The sequence below is a fragment of the Trichosurus vulpecula genome, chromosome 1, assembly GCF_011100635.1.
Source record: "Trichosurus vulpecula isolate mTriVul1 chromosome 1, mTriVul1.pri, whole genome shotgun sequence".
NCBI lineage: Eukaryota > Metazoa > Chordata > Mammalia > Diprotodontia > Phalangeridae > Trichosurus > Trichosurus vulpecula.
The window spans coordinates 59,218,865-59,240,506 of NC_050573.1; the positions used below are offsets into that span (position 1 = coordinate 59,218,865).

The 21,642-nt window shown below is 45.0% G+C and overlaps 1 protein-coding gene across 1 annotated transcript in view; it reads left to right on the top strand.

Moving 5' to 3' along the window:
* The first annotated feature begins 4,659 nt into the window (after nucleotides 1-4,659).
* TMPRSS9 (transmembrane serine protease 9) overlaps nucleotides 4,660-21,642 on the top strand; it is a 48,418-nt gene continuing 31,435 nt past the window's right edge. Inside the window, exons 1-6 of the mRNA XM_036741986.1 lie at nucleotides 4,660-4,816; nucleotides 6,343-6,470; nucleotides 14,327-14,394; nucleotides 14,514-14,689; nucleotides 15,199-15,240; nucleotides 18,106-18,219. Coding sequence (XP_036597881.1) covers nucleotides 4,660-4,816; nucleotides 6,343-6,470; nucleotides 14,327-14,394; nucleotides 14,514-14,689; nucleotides 15,199-15,240; nucleotides 18,106-18,219 — 685 coding nt within the window. The remainder of the gene's footprint in view (nucleotides 4,817-6,342; nucleotides 6,471-14,326; nucleotides 14,395-14,513; nucleotides 14,690-15,198; nucleotides 15,241-18,105; nucleotides 18,220-21,642) is intronic.

Sequence of the window (21,642 nt, forward strand, 5' to 3'; positions counted from 1 at the left end):
CTGGGAACATGGGATTCTAAGAGAGGAAGAACACACTGTGAGAGTTCCAATGTTGATGACTCCTTGACTGATAATACCTGGACAATGGCAATAGCTCGCTGGTTGGCCTCCCTGCCTCAAGTCCCTTCCCACTACAATCCACCATCTTGATATTCCTAAAGCTCAGGCCTGCCCATGTCACCGTCCCCCCTTAAGTGAACTCCAGGGGCTCCCTATTACTTCCAGGATCAAATGTAACATCCTCTGCTTGGCTTTTCACGCTCTTCATCATCTGGTCCCTCCCTCCTCCCCAGTCTTCTTAAATCTTACATACTACCACACACTCTCCTGTCCACCAATACCGGCTGGCTTCCTTGCCATTCTTTGCCCAAGGTGCTCCATCTCCCAGTTCTGGACTTTCTCTCTGGCTCTCCCCCATTCTTGGCATGCTCTCCGTCCTCATTCCTGCCTCCTGGCTTCCCTGGCTTCTTTCAAATCCCAGCTAAAATCTCCCCTTCTCCAAGTAGCTTTTCACAATACCCCTTAATTCTAGTGCCTTCTCTCTGTTGCTAATCTCCAATTTATCCTATATACATATCTTGTTTATACATCGTTTGCATGGTATCTCCCCCATTAGACTGATCTCTTGAACCGCAGAGGTTGTCTTTTGTCTTTCTTTATATCCCCAGAACTTAGCACAGTGCCTTGCATACAGTAGGTGTTTAATAAATGTTTCTTGACTTGGAAAAGTATTACACTGTGCTGTCCTATTCTTCTATAAAGAGTTTGACATTCCAAGATGTCCCAACCTTACATATAAGTCATGTTGGACCCTGGATCGGGTTTTGCTGAGCACAAGGAAGGCTGGTCATCAATAATATGAAATCTCCTGAGGACTGCCAGGGAATCTGAGTCCTGTTTGGGACCCAGCTGGTCAGTAAGGAGGAGTCTTGTTTCTCCCTCTGATCTTCTATCTCTGATCTAAATAAGGAACAAAAGAGCTTCTTCCCCCTTCTTTTCTAAGCCATAGGAGTGTGTGCTTGGAACATTCTCCTATCTTCCTAGAACAGGGGGGGAACCTGCGGCCTCAAGGCCACATGTGGCCCTGTAGTTCCTCAGGTACGGCCCTTTGAATCCAAACTTGAGGACCTAAAGGGCCACATGTGGCCTTGAGGCCGCAGGTTCCCCACCCCTGTCTTAGAAGGTCCTGGACCGCAGCAAGAATGACAGGGATAGACAGCCAACCATGAATATCTTTGCTCAGGTAAAATAGACTTTTGCCTGTTTAGTTCCACTTAATTCCATGTTAATAAAGACAAAGTGATCACATTTCGAAAACCGAGGGGTGTTCTGAAGGTTCATTTACTTGGGGTGAAAGGTCAGCTATTTTAGAACTCAGAATGCATTTTCCCCACTGAAATGATGTTTTCAGTAGGAGTTGGTTTCTTTGACTGGTGCCAAAATGTTTAACCCCACAACGAAGTGAAACCTGATACATTTTCTATTTTGAAAAATAGTCGAAAGTAGTACTTTGGCAGTGTTAATTATAGGTTTCTATTGCTCCCAAAGGTTGGTGCTTCAGGAAAAGCAGGTTTCATTAAAGAAGAGTGGATAAAGAGGCTGATGGAGCCTTGTGAAGATTCTGAAGGAGCCTTTGGACACCGAGAGGGCTTGAGAGGCTGATAACTCTGGTCCGTGATTATGTCCAGTTTCAATTCAAACGTATAACATGGAGAGGGTTAGACTTGAAGCTGGGAGCCCTAGATTTAAATCCCCAGTCTGACACATTTCCATGGCTTATAAAGGAACAGAGGAGAGGTTCTTGTCCCTCATCTGAGCCAGGGATAAAAGATTTGGGGGCGAGACAAGATTCCTCCTTCCTGGATCCCAAACTGGACTCAGATTCACTGGCAGTCCTCAGGAGATTTCGTATCGTTGATGACCAGCCTTCCTTGTGCTCAGCAACCCCTGATCCAGGGTCCAACATGGCTTCTGTGTGAGGCTGGGACATCTTGCCTTGTCAAGGTCTTTATGGAAGAAACAATATACTGTTATTTTAGTTTGATGCCCCAGATTACTGTTATCCTAAAATCATAGACTCTACAATCTGGAAGGGAATTGTGAGGTCAGCTAGTTCCACCCACCCCCACCCACATTCACAGCTGAGCAAACTCAAAATGATCAAGGAAAACACCATGTGATCATTTTCCTGGTCCAACTCTGAACTTCAGTCTCTACAGTTGGAACAGGACGGTAGGAATCCTTGTGTTGTTTGTTTCGTGAGGATGCTGTGGGGAAAGTGCTTCGTTAGCCTTAGAGTGCTACAGAATGGGAGCTCTTATCTTTTTGTGATGGCAAAGAACTGGAAACTAAAGAGATGTTCATCACGTGGGGAATGGCTAGGCAAGCCAGTATGTGAATGCGACAGAATGCTATCGTGCTGTGAGAAATGACAAAGGGGATGGTTTCAGAGAAACCTGGGAAGACTTGTGTGAACTGATGCAGAGGGAAGTGAAAAGAACCGGGAGAATGATACCAGAGGTGGGGATCCTGTGGCCTCTAGGCCACATTATAGACAATAACACCATTGTAAAATCGATTAACTTTGAAAGACTTAAGAACTCCAATCAACACAATGACCAACCATGATTCCAGAGGAATGCCACGCTAGCACTTAGAAAGAAATCAGGGATTCCAAGACACAGAGGTGATGAGGGAGAACATTCCAGGCAAAGGCATGAGATGAGAGATAGAGGGTCCTGTGTGAGGAACAGCAAGGAGGCCCGTATGCCGACTTTAGAGTTCATGGAGGGGATGGGCAGGTAATGTGTGTGGAAAGATATTTCCTTCAAGGTCAGCTTGGCTGCTACTTTGGCCATGAAGCCTTTCTTCCTCATCCTCCCATGTATTAGCATAGTTTTCCTGCTTCCTGTTCCCGGAAACTGTTCTCCCTAAAGTTACCAGTGATCTCTGAGCTGCCAATTCCAGTGGCCTTTTCCCAATTTTCCCTCTCCTCAATCTCTCTGCAGTCTTTGACATGGTAGATCGCCTCTTCTCCCTGATACTCTCTTCCTCTAGGTTTCTGTGACACTGATCTCTCTGTATTCTCCTCTGATCTTTCTGACTGCTCCTCTATCTCCTTTGCTAGATGTATATGCAGATCAATCCCACTAACAGTGGGGTTCCCCCAAGGCTCTGTTCTGAGCCCTTTTTTTCCTCTTCTCCTTCTATACTGTTTCATTGGGTGATCTCACAGTTATCCCTGTGCTGATGACTCTCAGACCTACTCGGCCAGCCCTAACGTCTCTCCTGACCTGCAGTCTCACATCTCCAAATGCCTATTGGATATCTCAGACTAGACGTCCCATAGACATCTTAAACTTAGCACATCCAAAACTGAATTCCTCATCTTTGCCTCCATCTTTGCTCTCCTCTTCCTTCCCAATCATCCAGGCTCCCAACCTAGGGGTCATTCTCAACTCCTCACTCTCTCGCCCCCCACATCTGTTGTTTCTGCATTCCTAATATCCCTTGCATACACCCCTTCTCTCCTCTGACACTGCTACCACCTTGGGGTACAGGCTCTCATCATCTTACATCTGGACTACTGCAATAGCCTACTGGCTGTTCTGCCTGCCTCAAGTCTCCCCCACTCCAGTCCATCCTAACTATCAAAATGATCTTCCTAAAATGCAAGTCTGACCCTGTCACCCCATCCCCATTCAACCAATTCCAGGGGCTCCCCATTACCTCCAGGAGCAAATATTAAATCTTCTGTTTGGCTGTTCACAACCGTTCTTAGCCTGCCCTCCCCACCTCACTCACACCTTTCTCATCTTCTTACACGTTAGTCCCATCCATGTTCTCTGGGATGCAGGGACACCAGTCTCCTTGCTGTTCATTACCCATGACACTCCATGTCTCCTGGATGGCATTTTCACTGGCTGTCTCTCGTGCCTGGGACTCCCCTCTCTCCTCATCTCTGCCTCTTGGCTTCCCTGGCTTTCTTCAAGTCCCAGCTAAATGCCACCTTCTATGAGAAGCCTTTCCTGATCCCCCTCTGCTAGCGCCTTCCCTCTGGTGATTGCTTATATTTGATTCTGTATAGAGCTTATTTGTATGGAGTCCTTTGCATATTTTCCCACAATAGATTGTGGGCTACTTGAGGGCAGGGACCGAGTTTTGCCTTTCTTTGTGTCCTTAGTACTTAGCATAATGCCTGGCACATAGTAGGTACTCACTGAATGCCAGTTGACCAACTGAACAACCGACCAGAGGGACACAGAGAGAGAAGGAGCAGAGGACAAAAAATGTCTGATAAATGAAAGTAGAATGGGAACTCAAAATAGGTCAGGCAGAACTCTTCAGGCTCCTCGGTGGTTTGAGCATATCTCTCCTCACCAATTTATTCATGGCAATTCTCATAACCCACTGGAGCAGCAAATGGGGCAGCTGCTTGGCTGTCCCACCTGGCCCCCATTCAGCATCAGCGTCTTCTCTCTGCTGAAACATCACTGACTCCTAAAGGCCCATAGGTGTGGTTGTAGCAGCTAGCAACTCCCAGACAGCTCCAGCACCTGCTTGGCACATGAGGCCTGATAGCGTCTCTCTGATGGTCTGACCCAGTTTCCCTTTCTGTTCTTCTGTCCACACCCAGGCTGGCTCGTAGGCTGACCTCGAATGCTTCGAAGAACCATGGAAGTAGCCGTTGCCAACTTGGATCCCACGCCTAGTAATACAAAGACCCAACTGGCTGCAGACACAACCTGCTGGAAGGTGACCGTGGCCACCGTCCTAGGCAGTGCCATTGCTGTCATTTGCTTAGGTCTCCTTCTGGGTGAGTGGGTGTGGATTTTAATAGGATGGAAAGTCTATATGATGACAGCATTGTCATAGACTAGAGAGAGGACCAGAGTTGGATGGAGGCTTGCATTCAGATTCATCCTCAGATACTTAATTAGCTCTGTGACTGCAGGCAAGTCCTTTGACCTCCCTGTCCCTCAGTTTTCCCCATCTCTAAAATGGGACTTTCATCACCTCCTCAGAAAGACCCCAGGGTCAAGGAGACCTGAGTTCAAAATAGGCTGGCTGGGATCTATGAGTTGAAAGCACATGAGCCTGACAAATTTACCACTGACCTTACAAGGCTGTTATGAGGAAAGTGCTTTGTGAACCTCATCTGTTGTTGTTGTTCAGTTATTTGGTTGTATCTGACTTTTGGTGACCTTGTATGGGGTTTTCTTGGCAAATATACTGGAGTGGCTTGCCATTTCCTTCACCAATGAATTAAGAGGTTGAGTGACTTGTCCAGGGTCACACAGTTAGTGACTGTCGGAAGCTAGATTTGAATTCAGGTCTTCCTGACTCCAGGCCCAGTGTTCTATCCACTGAGCCACCTAGCCGCCTCCTTGTAAACCTTAGCGGGCTCAATAAATGTCTGTTCAAATCCTGACTCCACCACCAATAACTGAGGTGCACAAAATGCTTTGTGGTTTACAAAGCATTTTCCTGAGTATTATCACCCACATTTTAGGGATGAAGAAATTGAGGCTTTGAGAGGTGAGTAAGTGTAGCCTCTCCCAGGATTAACACTAGTGACCATGAGAACCAGTATTCGAACCCATGTCCATCTTGATACCAAGTCCAGCCATTTTGCCCCTATTTCACACCACCTTCTCCCACAATTCAATTCTCATCTCCAGGCCTCAGTTTTTCCCTTTGAAAAATGAAGCCCGGGGCAGCTAAGTGGCACAGTGAGTAGAGCACTGGCCCTGAATTCAGGAGGACCTGAGTTCAAATCCGGCCTCAGACACTTAACACACTTACTGTGTGACCTTGGGAAAGTCACTTAACCCCAATTTTCCTGCCTTCCCCCCTCAAAAAAAAGAAAGAAAAATGAAGCCCTATGACTCTGTGATCCTCTGGACAAGTCTCTTCACTGTTCTGGACCCTAGTTATCTCAAATGTAAAATGTGGGGTTCAAATAGATAAATTCTAAAGTTCTCTTCAGATTGAAATCTGATGATGTCTAAGGCTTATGAGACATTACAATTTTCTCTAAATTGAAGAAACAAGGAACCTGTTCCTGATCATGGTACTCTTCTGAGTTTTAGTGTTCTTGTCTATAAAATGGGTTAATAATATGTCTATACCTGTCTCCTAGGATTGTTGGAAGGATCAATCTTTATTAGGTAAATGGCTTTGCAAACTTTAAAGTGTTTTATAAAAATAACTTGTTGTGTTATTATTATTAATCAAATAGGTTGTACCAAGCCTGAAATTGGGCCCAGGGTCCCAGGCTTAGCCAAGCAATGAGTCCCCTAGAGTTGGGCTCTCTCATGGGGCCCTGGTCTCTGCCCACAGCCTCCCTCTACATGCAGGACGTCAGTTTTGAGCACTCGGCTGAACTCAAAGGAATTCTGTATGACCACAGCCTACAGCAAGAGACCTCCAGCTATTACAGGGCTTTGACCCCAGCTCTGGAAATGCTGGTGAGTTGTAGCAGGCAGATAAGCCACGGGTGAATGGATGGGAGTATTCCCAGAAAGCACTGGGCTGGGCCCTGGGATGGCATGTCTAGGTGAAGGGACTGTGGAGATGTGGAAAGAGGAGGGGTTTGAGAGAGAGGCCTGATAGACAGGGTTAAGTTGCAGGATCCTCCATCCAGGACTGAAACCTATCTTCTCTCTTCATTTCAAGATCTTGAAACTGTACAAGCAAATGACATCATACAGTAGCATCCCCAATATGGTGCACCATATTGGGCTGAAGGGAGGGCTCTAGCCCTGGTCTGGGCAAGGGTGGTGGTGAGGGGTCCAAGCCTAGGGTGAGTCTGGGGAAGTTTGGGGGAGCATTCTAGAACCTCCATGGAAGAGGGGAAAAAGAAGAGAAATGACAGGGAAAATACTTTTTCCCCTCGTCCATCCTTCCTCCTCTCCCTATCCCTTTCTTTTCATCCTCTCTCTTCTTCTATCCTCCCTCTTGCCTCCTACTTCCTTCCTCCAGTGTCCTCCCTCCTACCTATTTCCCACTGTCTTTTCCTTTGCCACAGCAGAGGAAGAGCTGACCCTTCTCTTTGACAATGCCCTCCTCTCTACTTTGGGCCACCCCTTCTACCCTTTCAGTCACTCACCAGCCCCCTCATTTTCAGCCTCTGCTCATTCACTGGCCTCTTCCCCACTGCCCAGATCATAGCCATCCTTAATGTACATCTTAATGTCTCTTCTTCCTCTCATGGCCAAACTTCTCTACTCACTGCTTGGACTTTCTCATTGCCCATTTGCAAGGGGTTGATCCTTGTAATTTGACTTCAGCCCCCACCATTTCATTGCAAGACCTTTCTCCAAGGTCACCAAAGATTTCTTTATAGCGAGATCCAATATCATTTGCTCAATGCTTCTTCTTCTTCTTCTTCTTCTTCTTCTTCTTCTTCTTCTTCTTCTTCTTCTTCTTCTCCTCCTCCTCCTTCTCCTTCTCCTCCTCCTCCTTCTTCTCTTTCTCTTCCTCCTCCTCCCCCTCCTCCTTCTCTTCTTCTTCTTCTTCTTCTTCTTCTTCTTCTTCTTCTTCTTCTTCTTCTTCTTCTTCTTCTTCTTCTTCTTCTTCTTCTTCTTCTTTTTCTTCTTCTTCTTCTTCTCCTCCTCCTCCTCCTCCTCCTCCTCCTCCTCCTCGTCCCCCTCCTTCTTCTTCTTCTCCTTCTTCTCTTTTTATGGCATCTAGGTGTTGTAGTGGACAGAACTCCAAACACAGAATTAGAAAGTGATGTGTTCCTTTCTTTTGCAACATGGCTAATATGGAAATATGTTTTACATGACTTCACATGCATAACTGATATCATATTGTTGCCTACTCAAAGAGAAGGGGAGGGAAAGGAGGGAGAGAATTTGGAACTCAAAATTTTTCAAAATGAATGTTAAAAATTTTGACATGTAATTAGGAAATATTTAATAAAATAAATAAAAATATGTTTTTTAAGAGATATATGTTCAAATCCTGCCTCAGATACTTACTTAGCTGTGTAAACCTAGACAAGCCATTTTAAACTTTCTGGGCCTCGGTTTCCTCACCTGCACAATGAGGAAGATAACATCACCTGCCTTACAGGGTTGTCTCAAGGATCCAATGACATGAGACGTACAAAATGCTTCATCAACACCATATGAATGCTAGCTTCAGTATTACTGGCCTCTCTTAGGAGTTTGAAACCACTGACACACCTCAAAGGTGGTTCTTTTCTCCGTGGCTGACGAATTCTTCTCTATCTCCTTTGCAGGGTTATCGTTCGAGCCACACGCCCTATATATGGGGACACTCCCATGTTCTCCTCTTTTCTCTCTTTTCCCTCTTCTCATCATCTCCTATGGGTCGATTAGTAAATCACTGAGCGTTCATTAAGTGCCTACTATGTGCCAGGCACCGTGCAGAGCTCTGGGGTTCAGATATAAGGATGAGACCAGCCCTACCGTCGAGGAGCTTACAAACTCTTAAGGGGATATAATACGCCTCAGTGATAAGAACAAGGAGCCTTGGGTGAGCCCAGGCGTGCTTAAGTGTGTCCAGGATCCCTCTGGTGGTCTCCCAAAGCCTGTGGACCTCCTCTCAGAATGCTATTTTTAAATGCACAAAAGAAAATGTATGGCATTATAAAGAAAATCAATTTAACTGAAAAACATAGGCATTGGAATATTTTTAAACCAGTTTACAGGTGCCAGGTTAAGAACCCTATGTGGGGTTCTTGGGAATTGTGAGTGAAGCCAGAGGCACTTTCATTGTCACATCCTTTCCAGTAGCAATGGTAAAAGCGATTTGAGTATTGTTCCCTAACCAAAAGCTGAAAGTGGAGCGGAGGGGAGTTGGAGATGGGTATGCAAGATGAAGTATGTAAGGGAGGGAAGGGTCTGAGGCTGGTAGAAATAGAAGGTTGACGTTAGTATCTACTCACCACCCCCCCCCATCCAAGCAGCTTTACCCCTGGGTGATTTCCAAAACTGAATGGATTAACACCCCATGGGGTAGGAGTAAGGGAGGGGGTGGAGGGAAAAGCATCTATGCAGATAACTCACAAATGTACATTCCAACTATCTCCCTAAGCCCCAGTCCCCAGTTTCCTTCTAGACATCTCCATCTGGCTTCCCATACGTAGCTCAAACTCAGTAGAACTCATTATCTTTCTACCTAAATCCAGCCCTGCTCCCAGCTTCCCCGTTTCAGTCAAGGACACCACCATTCTTAGTCATCCAGGGTTAGACCTCGACCCTTCCCACTCACACCAGGATTGTTTTCTTGTTCCCGGCCATCTTTGTTTCTCTCCAGTCTGCATCTATATCTCCCCCACATCCCAAGTCAAGCCAAGCCAAGCATGTATGAAGTGCCTCCTATATGCCAAGCACATTGCTAAGGGCTGAGAATAAAAAGAAAGGCAAAACAAAACAAAAAAGTCCCTTCTAATGAGCTCATAGTCTAAGAGAGGGTAGGGAGGAGATGTATAAATGACTAAGTCCAAATCAGAGCAAGGCCCAAGCATTAAGGAGGACAGGGAAAGGGTTCTTGCAGAAGGTAGGATTTCCTCTGAGACTAGAAAAAGCCAGGGAAGCCCAGAGGTGCAGGCAAGAAGAATCAGGTCTTATATATCATCATGTGTGCCCCAGATGTCTCTCCCAAGCCTTCTCCTCTCTATACTAAGCATTCCGGGTCCCTATCCCTGCTCCCCACATGGCAAAATCTTCAGTCTTCTTGCCACCCTGGGCACCTTCCTCTGAGCCTGTTCTGGCACGCCAGGGGCTTTCCCCAAGTTCTTCTGCATCATGTATTTATATGGAAGGGGTTAGAAACCTCTTTTGCACAGGAGTGACAGCTTTACGTGGACTCTAGAGGTGAAGGGCCACTGGGGTGTATGCTACCAAAGCTGCTCCAGCCCCGCAGTGACTCTGGCACATGCACTGCAGGACCCTGGCTGGCTCCCTACATCTTCTGGCCTGAGTCCCCTGCCTACCTTTCCGGGCTTTGGGGAACAGCCTAGCTTGAGTTCCACTTGGCATGTGCCTCCTAGTGCCTTGAAAAAAAACATCCAAAGCTCTTCCTTGAATCATTTAATCTGGGGGTTGAAAAGACCAAGATAGCATACCACGACTCTCCCAAAATGGTGCAGGGAGATGGTATAGCTTGGTAGAAAGATAGTTAGTTGGCCTTGGAGCCAAGAGGACCTGGGTTTAAATCTTGCCTCTGACACCTCCTGGTCTTGTGACCCTGGGCATGTCATTTTTGCCTCAGTATCCCAGGGAACTCTGTAAACTACCAATAAGCATTTATTAAATGTCTAGCTAAATAAAGCATTTACTAAGCACTCAACCACTTGTCCTGGAAATACCTATCTAAGCAAATAAGACAGTGCCTGCCTTTAGGGAGATTTCATTCTAATCAGGGAAATTAATATAATTGGGGAAAATTAATATAATAAGTAAAAAGAGAAAGAGAAGAGAACAAGAAGGAGAAGAAGGCTGAAGAGTCCAATCTTAAGTGAAGTGAAGCATAATTGGGGCCTAGCCTTGAATAGTGGTTGGACAGGCAGCCACTAGTTAGAAGAGAGAGGCCTTGGAGTGGAGGTTTCTCCAGCGTGGTACAAGCTTGGCATAAAGGAGGGGGAGGAGAAGGGCCTACCATATGCCAAGTGTTCCAAAGAATAAGCAAAACAGTCCCCCCCAGACACTTTCATTATTGGGCAAGGCAACATGTACCCATATAAAGACATAAAAAATAAATAACTTTTTTAAAGAGGAGACACTAATGGCTGGCAGGATCATGAAAGACACCATGTGGGAGATGGTACTTGAGCTGCCCTCTGAAGGCGACTTAGAGGTTCTAAAAGGAGGTGGTGAGAAGGAAATGTATTTGGGGCATGGCAGACAGTCAGTACAAAAGCACGGAGGTATGAGATGGGATGCCATGTGTGAGGAACAGTAGGCAGGCCAATTTGGCCAAACTGTTCACTGAAAAGGGAAATGGTTTATGATACACAAATAGTATATAATACAGAATAGTACATAATAGAATAAATGAATAAATAGTATATAACAAGGCTAGAAAGGTAAGTTACAGCCCAGTTGTAAATGGCTTCAAATGCCAAACAGAAGAGTCTGTGTTTGATCCTAGAAGTAATAGGGAGGTCAGTGAACAGGAGAATGGTATACTCTGACCTGTATTTAGGAGTATCTCCTCAACAGCTGTGTAGAGGATGGATTAAAAGATTGGGAAGAATGCAGATGGGGAGATGGGGAGGCGGGTTAGGGAAACCATTGCAACAATCCAGTTGAGAGATGGGAAGGGCCTGAGCAAGGTTGGCATCTGCGTGAGTAAAGAGAAAGGGACGCATGTGAGCAGTATCATCGAGATAACACCAACAAAACTTGGCAACTGTTGAGGTGTGGGGTGAAACGAGCCTGAAGAGTGAAAGATAACTCTAAAGTTACAAACCTGGGTGACCAATGGGATGGCGATGACCTCAATAGCAAATGAGAAATGGAGAAAAAGCAGGATTTGGGGAAGAGAGAATAGATTCTGCTTTGAACATGTTGTGTTTGCATTGCCAATGGGAAGGCCAGTTGGAAATGTCCAATAGGACTGGAGCTCAGGAGAGAGGTTAGAGCTAGATAAATAGATGAGGGAGTCACCTGCATAGAGATGACACTTGAACCTTCGGGGCCAGTTGTCTTGACCTTTGTCCTGCTGCTGGATTGATGACTCTGGAGGAAAGAGTGAGGCTGACAACTTTGTGCAGCTTTGCCTCATTTAAATCCAATTCCAGCACAAGTCAAGACATCACCCTCGTGACGTCACCAGTCCTCTTTGAGAAGGAAAGATGGCAACAAACCTTTTGGAATTGATGAAGATGTCTAGAGTGTAGAGAGAGAAGAGAAGCGAGGCCCAGGACAGAGCCTTGGGGTACAACTCTGATTAGGAGGCTGGACCCTGTAAGGACTGAACAAAGAAAATGGAAGGAACAGTCAGATAGGTAGGAAAAGAACCAAGAGAGATCAGTGTCAGGAAAACCCAGAGAGAAGAGACTAGTCAAGGGGACAAGGTGGTCCCCAGTGCGAAATGTTGCAAAGATGCCAAAATGGATGAAGACCGAGAAAAAGTGATTGGATTTGGCAATAGACTATGAGCTTCTCAAGAGCACAAAGTAGGTCTATTTTTTATTTGTTTTGCCTTTCTTAGGCTAATGGAGGCCCACAGAGGTTTAAGTGGTTTGCCTAGGATCACACATTAGTCAATGTTGGAATCAGTGTTTACTAAGCACCTACTATGTGCCAGGCACTGTGCTAAGCCATGGGGATACAAAGACAGGCAAAACACCCAAACCCAGTCCTTGCCTTCAAGGAGCACCCAGTCTAATGGGGCAGGGGCAGGACAACATATAAACAACTATGGACAAACAAGATGCTATATATACAGGATAAATTGGGAGTAGTCTCAGAGGGAAGGAACAAAGATTAAGGAGGTCTGGGAAAGGCTCCTTGTAGAAGGTGAGACTTCAGCTGACACTTGAAGGAAGAGACAGGAGATGGGGATAAGAAAGGAAAGAGTAAATGAAAGGAAATCTCAGAGGCACTAGCACCAAGGGGTACTGGGGAATGCATTCTGCATATGCTGGTATCTGAGCCGAGTCCTCAGAAAAGCCAACACGAGGAGGGAGAAAATTCCAGGCATGGGAGAGAGCCAGAGAAAAGGCCTGGCATTGGACAGGGTATTGTGTGGGGAACTGCAAGGAGGCCAGGGTCACTGGATCCCAGAGGACGTGGAGGGGAGTAAGGTGAAGGAAGACTGGGAAGGCAGCTGGGAAAAAGCCAAAGGATTTTTATGTTTGATCCTTGAGGTAATAGGGAGCCACTGGAGTTTATATAGGTGAGTGATCTGTATTTTGAGATCACTTTGACAGCTGAGCGGGGAATAGATTAGAGTGGGAAGAGACTTAAGGCAGGGAGACCACTCAGAAGGCTATTGCAATAACCTAGAACCCCAATCTCCAACTCTAGCACTTTTGCTAGCTACTCTACAATGCCTCAACCAACATGTCCATTTCATCACCTAACCTACCAGTTCTCCCCAAGTCCCAGAAGGATGAACAGCATAGGAGCTGGAAGAACTGACTGTAGCTAAGCTAGATAATCTGGTACCAAAAAACCAAGCATGGACCGATCTCTCCCATTAAATATCTTCATTCCTGTCAATGCTGATGCCAACCATTTTTTCATGTTTTTAAAGCACTTTCTGAGTAGGGTAAGGGAGACCCTACAAAAACCCTTTTAAACACCATCAGTATTAAAGCAACTATTTTAGGCACTTTTAAAAATTGATGTTTTCTGTTTTTTACATCACCATAGTACCCCACCTATCCCTCTCCCACCCCTTCCTGTTAGCCATCCCATATGACAAATAGTATTTTTAGAGAGAAAAAAAAGTCAGCACAACTGATCAGTCCATTGAGAAAGTCTGAAAACCGCAATGTGTAAAAGCAACTTATATTTAATGGTTTCCTTTACTGCTATAGTTTAGACGTAGGTCTATGGATTTCCTTCATTCTAGAATGTGCTACATGAACTACATGAGCATATGTGTATTTTTAGGTATGTGTGTTCTCTAGATGCGTTTATGTGTTATTCATGCAGTGAAGTTATGCATGTAAGTCTGAATTCCATGAGAGAGGGCTTACTAGACTGTGTGTATATGTGTGTGTGTGTGTGTGTGTGTGTGTGTATGTGTGTGTGTGTTACACAGCATTCTTAGAATTCACATTCATGCTAAGTAGGAACACTTCTGAGCGCTTGGTGGTTTTTTGGGTCAGGGATGAATGTGTCATCTTGATCCTTGCTGCCTCTTCTATGTTGGGTTCTCCGGGAAAGGTTTTTTCCTACTTTTCCTTCTTCTGAGGGAAAAGAGTCTTTTGATTTGGGAGGCAGCAAATGTAGGAGAAAGAAGTCAGCCTGGGAACCAAGATACCTGGGTTCTGATCCCAGCTCTGACCCTCCCACATTATGGGATTTCAGGAAAATCACTTCTCTCAGTATTGTTGACTATAAGAAAAAATAGTCTGGACCCGATGATATTGAAGGTCTATTCCAGCTCTCCTAGTCTATGTTCTAATATTTGAAGATTCTAGAAGAAAACAGTCACCCAGGAATGATGTATCCCATTCCCCAAATTTTCAAAAGAAACAGAAAATCTCCCCAGTAGACTCCCCTATAGACTATATTCATCAGGGGTGCTGCCCCCTGCTGTAGGGGTGAAGGTGAAATATAGCAAGCAGAAGGAAGGTGGGACCATCCTTACAATCTCCCCATTTTTTCTTCTGTAGTTTATAAGTAGCTTTCAGAAGACAAAGTTAGAGGAGAGCTGTGTTGGCTGCACTGTGCTGAGTTATAGGTGAGTTCCCCCTGCTCCCATTTCTCCTCCTCTGGCGTAGATAAGTCAGATAAAAGGGGTACGGAGACTTGGCAATGTCTGCCTCTGTGTGTTTGTTCCTGCTGTTTCTTTAACCTCAGGGATGGGAACTCCAGCGTCCTGGTCCGTTTTCGCCTACATTTTGTGTCCCAAGCCCTCTGGTCCCTGAGCTCTGGATTGGAGGAGGAAACGCTCCGGCAAGGTCTAACCATGAGGTTCCGGGAGCACAGTATCCCCCTGCCCACCTATGGGACCATCTATTCTGCTGCACTCACAGGTGAGCCCTGCTAGCCTGGGCCAGGAAGGCATCAGGCCCAAGGAAAACTTCTGAAGTGGGAACACTTCTAAGGACTCTGTGCTTTGTTTTGTTTTCAAGTGGAGCTTGTAGGGAGAGAGGGAAGCAGCAATTTTCTGATTTTTAAAAAAGTTTGTATTTAACTTCACTTTTGAAATCATATCCTCCCTCTTTGCCAAGGATGAGATAAAAGCTCTCACACACTCAAGGGAAACTCTCGATCCTAAAAGTTGACTGAATTGCTGTGGTACTTTTCTAGGCCTTGTATATTTGAGAGCAGGACACCACCAATGCAACCATGTTGTCAAGGACCATTTGTAAATGTTCCCAAACTTCCCATCGTGTTCCCAAATCTCTATTATTTTTCCTTCCCTAGTTAAAGTCTTCCTTCCACCTCTGTGCTCTCCACTACCATGTGCCTACCTCATGGCACCAAGATGAATTACATGGCTAACAGACTTTGGCTTTCTGCCCTCTCATTGTCGTTGTAGGGAACAAGGAGCTGCCGGCCACAGAAATCGATCTGAAGTCAGGTGAGCCTCCTTTCTTTGGGGAGAAGCGCTTTCCTCCGTTGACAGAGATTTTCTTTGCAGTTCATTTCCTGTGGTTTTCCAAATGAGCAAACTGAACTCACTGTTGTTGTTATGTCCAATTTTTCATGACCCCATTTGAGGCTTTCTTGGCAAAAGTATTGGAATGGCTTGCCATTTCCTTCTCCAGCTCATTTTACAGATGAGGAAACTGAGGTAAATGGGATGAAGTGACTTGTCCAGGGTCACCCAGCTAGTAAATATCTGAGGCCAGATTTGAACTCAGGAAGATGAGTCTTCCTGACTCCAGGCCCAGCACTCTATCCACTGTGCCGCCTAGCTGCCCCAATCCCCATTTTACAGATGAGGAAACCAAGGCAGACAAAAGTTAAATGACTTGTCCAGCATCACATGGCTAGTAAGTTTCTGAGGCTGGATTTGAACTCAGGTCTTCCAGATTTCAGGCCCAGCACTCTATACACTGCACCAGCTGGCCTTACTAAGCATTGACTATGTGCCAAGCACAGTGGTAAGCAAGAATTCTCTCTACAGCATGGACCCCAAATGAATCTATAGCCTTTCCTTGACAGCTCTGGGGAAGGGGAACACTCTACTTCCCAAGGAGGATTGTTTCTATTTGGGATAGAATTTGGATTCTCATTTTTAAATTTGCTTTTTTTCCCCTGATGTTTGCCTCCCTACAAACTCTACCCATTGTTTCCAGTTCTACCCTTTGGGACCTGGCAGAGCTTCATCCTTATGACAACCCTTCAGATATTGAATGTGGCTCTCATGATCTGCCTTGGTCAGCTCTTCTCCAAGCTACACGTCCCCAAGTTCTTTAAAAGGTCCTCATATGGGCAGGACTTCAAAGCCCTTCGTCATCCTCAACAAGCGTTCCCTTTCTTGTCAATCTCCTTCCTAAAATGGATAGAGCACTGGGCCTGGGGTCAGGAAGACCTGAGTTCAAATCCAACCTGAGACCCTTATTAGCTGTGTGACCCTTAAGCAAGTCACTTAACCTTGTTTGCCTCAGTTTCTTCATCTATAAATGAGCTGGAGAAGGAAATGGCAAACCGTTCCACTAGCTTTGCCAAGAAAACCCCAGATGGGGTCAGAAAGAGTTAGACATGACTGAACCACAACAGCAATGTGCCAGGCCCCGTGCTAAGCACCAAGGATACAAAGAAAGGCAAAAGACAGTCCCTGCCTTCAAGGACCTCACAGTCTAATGAAGAGGAACAACATACAAATAACTATACAAATAAGCTATATACAGGATAAATTGAAAATAATCAAAAGGGGGAAATCACAAAGAGTAAGGAGGACTGGGAAAGGTTTCCTACAGAAACTGAGACTTTAGCTGGGACTTGAAGGAAACCAGGAAAGCCAGGAAGATGGAGATAAGGAAGGAAAGCACTCCAAGCATGGCAGACAGCCAATGAACATGTCCAAAGTTAGAAGACAGTCTATCTTGTTTGACAAACTGCAAGAACAGTGTCCCTGTGTCAAAGAATGCACTGGGAGGGGGAAAGCATAAGGTGTAAGAAGACTGGAAAATTGGGAGTGGGGTGGGGGGTTGGGCTGCATACTTGAGGATTTCTTACTATCTCCCAGTGAAGGTTTTGGAAACTGACTTTCATGCCATCACAAGGCATCGGTGCGGGACTTTATTGGGGAAGCAATCCATTATCTCAGCAATAGCTAGAAAGAAGCAAAAAGATAAGAAAATGTCAAGAGCATTCCATGTTCCAGGTTCTAGGTTCAGGAAGGGTTCTAGGTTCAGGAAGGGCTCAGTGTTTAAGTTCTTTGAAACAAAAAGTTATAGGAAGTCTAATATCACATTCTTAATTCAAGTCAACAAACATTTAGTAAGTGCCTACTATGTGTGTAGCGCTGTGCTAAGCCCTGGGGATACAAAGACAAAAATAAAGAGTCTCTGCACTCAAAAAGCTTAGTGTCTGCAAGAAGATATGGCCTATTTATAGATAAGTGAACACAAAGTATTTGAGAAAGAATAGAATTAACAAGGAGAGTCAGGAAAGGTGTCTCATAGGAAGTAACATCTGAACTGAGCCTTGAAAGACCCTAGAGCATTCTAAGAAGTGGCAGTAAGGAGGGAGGGAGTGCATGAAGGTATGAGACACAGCCTGTGCAAAAGTATGGAAGTGGGAAACAGTGCCAAGTTTAGGAAATAGGAAGTAGGCCATTTTGCCTGGAACAAGAGTGCATGAAGGGGAGTAATATGAAATAAGTCTCATAAGGTAGTTTGGAGCCAAATTGGGCAGGACTCTAAATGTCAAACAGAGAAGTCTCTATTTTTATCCTCTAGGCAAGAAGGAAGAGTGAAGATCTAGCAGCAGGGGAGTGACGTGGTTAGGCTTGTACTTCAGGAAGATTATTTTGGCAGAAGGTGGCTACAAGAAAGGATAATAGTCAATCGATCCATCAGCAGGTTATTTAATTTAATATTTATCTATTTATAAGGATATCTAGTTTATATGTTTATTTATAATAATTTAATTATTATCTACTGTGTGCCAGGCAGCGTGCAAGGCAATGAGGTTATAAATACAAAGAATGAAAAGATCCCTGCCCCCCCCCAGGATCTTACATTCTAATGGAGGAAATAAGCACCTAGACAGCAAAAATCTAAAGGGAGTAAATGCAGACACAGCAGTGAGATTCAAGACAAGTTGGGAGGGAGGGCACCAGCAGCTGGGGTAGAGGAGTGAGGCCGGGCTTCAGGCCAAGATGGCGCCCAAGCTGCAGCTTACAGGAAGAGGGGGACCCTATGGGCGCTTTGCAGGCCTGGATGATTGGCCAGTGATTAAAGAACATGGTGACTGGGTTCTTCTCTGCCCCCAGGGCGCTGTCCAGGGAATGCATTTGTCTGCCAGAATAACCACTGCGTGTCCAAAGTGAACCCCGAATGTGACGGCAAAGTGGACTGCTCCGATGGTTCTGATGAAGCCCACTGTGGTCAGTTGCTCCCACCATCTTTTTCTCTGACAGGGGACTGAGCAGGGGAGGGGGCCACAACTTCAGGGCTTCTTTTGGTAAACCGCCTGGGTCTGTCCCCCCACCTACCCCGAGACATCCTGGCTTGGGACAGGGCTTGGCCCTTGGGGAAATGGTGAGGATATGGTCAACCCCAGGTGGCCAGATGTCACAATGGGCTACACAAAGCTGATGTTTGGAGCTGGAGGAAACATCAAGAGAAAAGGGAAAAGGAACCAAGATTTAATCTTAGGAAATACCCCCATGACAGAAATAATAATAATAAAAGGTGGCATGTACATTGTACTTATTACAAAACACTTGATCCTCACAACAACCCTTGGGGGTAGGGACTATTTTTATCCCCATTTTAGGGAGGAGAAACCTGAGGCAGACTGAGGTTAAGTGACTTGCCCAGGATCATACAAGTAGTGAGTGTCTGAGGTAAGATCTGAACTAGGTCTTCCTGCCTCTAAGCTCAGAGCTCTATCCATGGTGCCTGCAAAGGAGAAACAAAAGAGATACTTGGCGAGGCCAGAATACTGCCACACGGACTTAGCAGGGTGTCATGAAAATGGTTCTGTATTGGAGCACTGGAGAACTAAGTTCAATTTTCGTTTCTGTCACCTAGAAGCTGCATGGCCTTGGACAAGTCATTTTCAAGGATCTTGCTTAGAGTTGAAAGGGATTTTAGAGGTCAGTCGACAATCAGTGTTTAGTCAGAATCTGTGCTAGGAGCTGAGAATACAGAGACGAGACAAAAAGGAAAGAATCTCTGCTCTCAGAGACCTTGCATTCTAATGAGGGAGACAAGGAACCATAAAAATAGAAACAAATAGCAGATACAAGGTATTCCAGTGCAGTTTTAAGCTGCACTAAGAATTTGGGGACACCCTGCATACAAACTTATAAATAAACAAATGATATATAAAAATATATGCTTAATAAATACAAAGTAGCTAAATGCAAGTAGGTAAAGTTATAAATAAAATGCTATATAAAATATACACTTAATGAAGACAAAGTAGCTAGATGCAAGTATATAAATTTATAAACAAATGTTACATAAAAATACAGTTAATAAATACAAAGTATTTAAATGCAAAGTATTTTACAGATGAGAAAAGGCACAGTGAATAGAACACTGGCCCTGGAGTCAGGAGGACCTGAGTTCAAATCCAGCCTCAGACACTCAATACTTTCTAGCTGCGTGACCTTAGGCAAGTCACTTAACTCCAATTGCCCTGCCTTCCCCCCTCAAAAAAAAAATGAAGTGTTGAAGAAACTTGGTATCAGGTCACACAGACAGTAAGTGGCAGAGCTGAGATTAGAATCCAGGCTTCTGACTCCAAATCCTGTGCTTTTTATACCAATACACCCTGCCTCAGTTTCTTCATCTGTACAATGGGGATGCTAATACCTATACTACCAACCTCACAGTGCTTTTGCAAGCAAAGTGCTATAGACGTAGCAGAGACGATTAAAACGTAATCTCATAGAAGCCCAAAGCAGCAGTGTGGAATGGTGGAGAGAGTGTTGGTCTAGAGGTCGAAAAGGACCTAGTTCCACTCTCAAATCTGACACTTACTAGCTGTGCAATCCCTGGTTCATGTAACCTCTCTAAGCTTCAAGGGTTCTCAGATTGTGATCTGCATCCATGAAGGGAGTTCCCACACTGGGAGTTCTCACACTGGTAAAATCACAGATCCTTCACGTGTTGGTTTATCAAAGAAACCACAGGAAGGGGAGATGTTTCAGTAATGTCAGATGCTGCAGCGAGGTCAAGATGTGAAGTCTGTGAAAAGACTATTGGACTTTTGTACCTTTCTTTGGGACTTCAGTCATGAAAAAGGAGGAAAAATGCATTCCCGTGCTACGGCCAAGTGAGGGCTTTTCATGAAAGTCAAGGCCTTCCTGGGTCTGCAGAGAAGTTGGAGAAATTGAGGGGGAAGGGATTAGTATGGGAGCTCAATCTGTTAGGAAATAGGAAAGAATGGGAAATAACATATGAGGAAGAATTGGGATTAGGGAGGAAGGGCACTTACTTCTCTCTCTGAAACCAGGGGGAGTGAAATGAAGAGAGAGAGGTAGAGACAGAAATAGGTTTGAGGTAAAGAGGAGCCTAGTAGAGGATGGGAGTCATACAGCTGGCCATGGACTTTATGTAAAAGCTTCTCATGTTTATCTTGATAAAATGTAATAAGGATAAATGCAAATTCATGCGTGCATTAAAAAAAATAGGCTTCCTAGGTACAAGATGGGGGCCGTACAGTTAGAGACTAATTGGTCTGAAAAACATCTAGGGGTTTTAGTGGACCACAAGCTTAATAGATAGCAACAGTGTGATATAGCAGCCCCCAAAACCAACAACAACAAAATCAATGCTGCAGTGAGAGGTATAATTAAAGAATAAGGAGGCAGTAGTCCCACTGTATTCTACCTTACTACTCAAGGTCACACAGATAGTAAGTGGGCAGGGCTGAGATTCAAATCCAGGTCTTCTGACTCTAAATCCTGTGCTTTTTACCCCGATATACCCTGACTCAGTTTTGTGTTCAATTCTGGGTGACACAGTTTAGGAAGGATATTGATAACATACAGATTGTCGAGAGAGGGACAACCATGATAGTGAAGAGCCTGGAGTCCCTGTCGTGTGAAGATTGATTGAAGAAGAAAAGGATGCTTACCCCAGAGAAGAGACAATTCAGGGGGTACATGAGAGAGGTCATCGAGTATTGGAAGAGCTCTCATGGAAGAGGGATTGGATTTGTCCTGTTTGGCTCAGGGCAGAACTAGGAACAATGGGTGGTAATTGAAAAGAAGCAGAACTCCTTAATTCTTAGAGCTATCCAAAGTTGGAATGGACTGCCTTGGAGAGAGTAGGCTTCTCCTCCTCGAAGGTCTTCATGCTCGATGATCGCTTCTCAGATGTGCAGTCATGGGATTCTTTTTGGGCTGTGGGTTGGTCTTAGATGGACAACAAGGTCCTTTCCAATTCTACCAGTGTGTGACTCTGTGGACAAGATGGAGAGACGTGGGTCAAATATTAGCACATTTGAGTAGACTTAGAACTGGTTGAACACCTGTTGATGTCAACTTGGAGGTCTCTAATGATGTTCCCAAAACACATCTGTGCTTTATCCAGGCCTGTTCCACATTTTAATCAATAACTTAGGTAAAGACGTGGAGAGAGTGCCAGACCTGGAGTTAAGAGTCAACTTTCTGAGTTTAAATCTGGCCCCAGACACTTACTAGCTGTGTTACCCTGGACAAGTCATTTAACCCTGTTTGCCTCAGTTTCCTCATCTGTAAAATGAGCTGGAGAAGGAAATGACAAACCTACTAGTATCTCTGCCGAGAAAACCCCCAATAGGGTCATAAAGAGTTGGATACAACTGAACAACA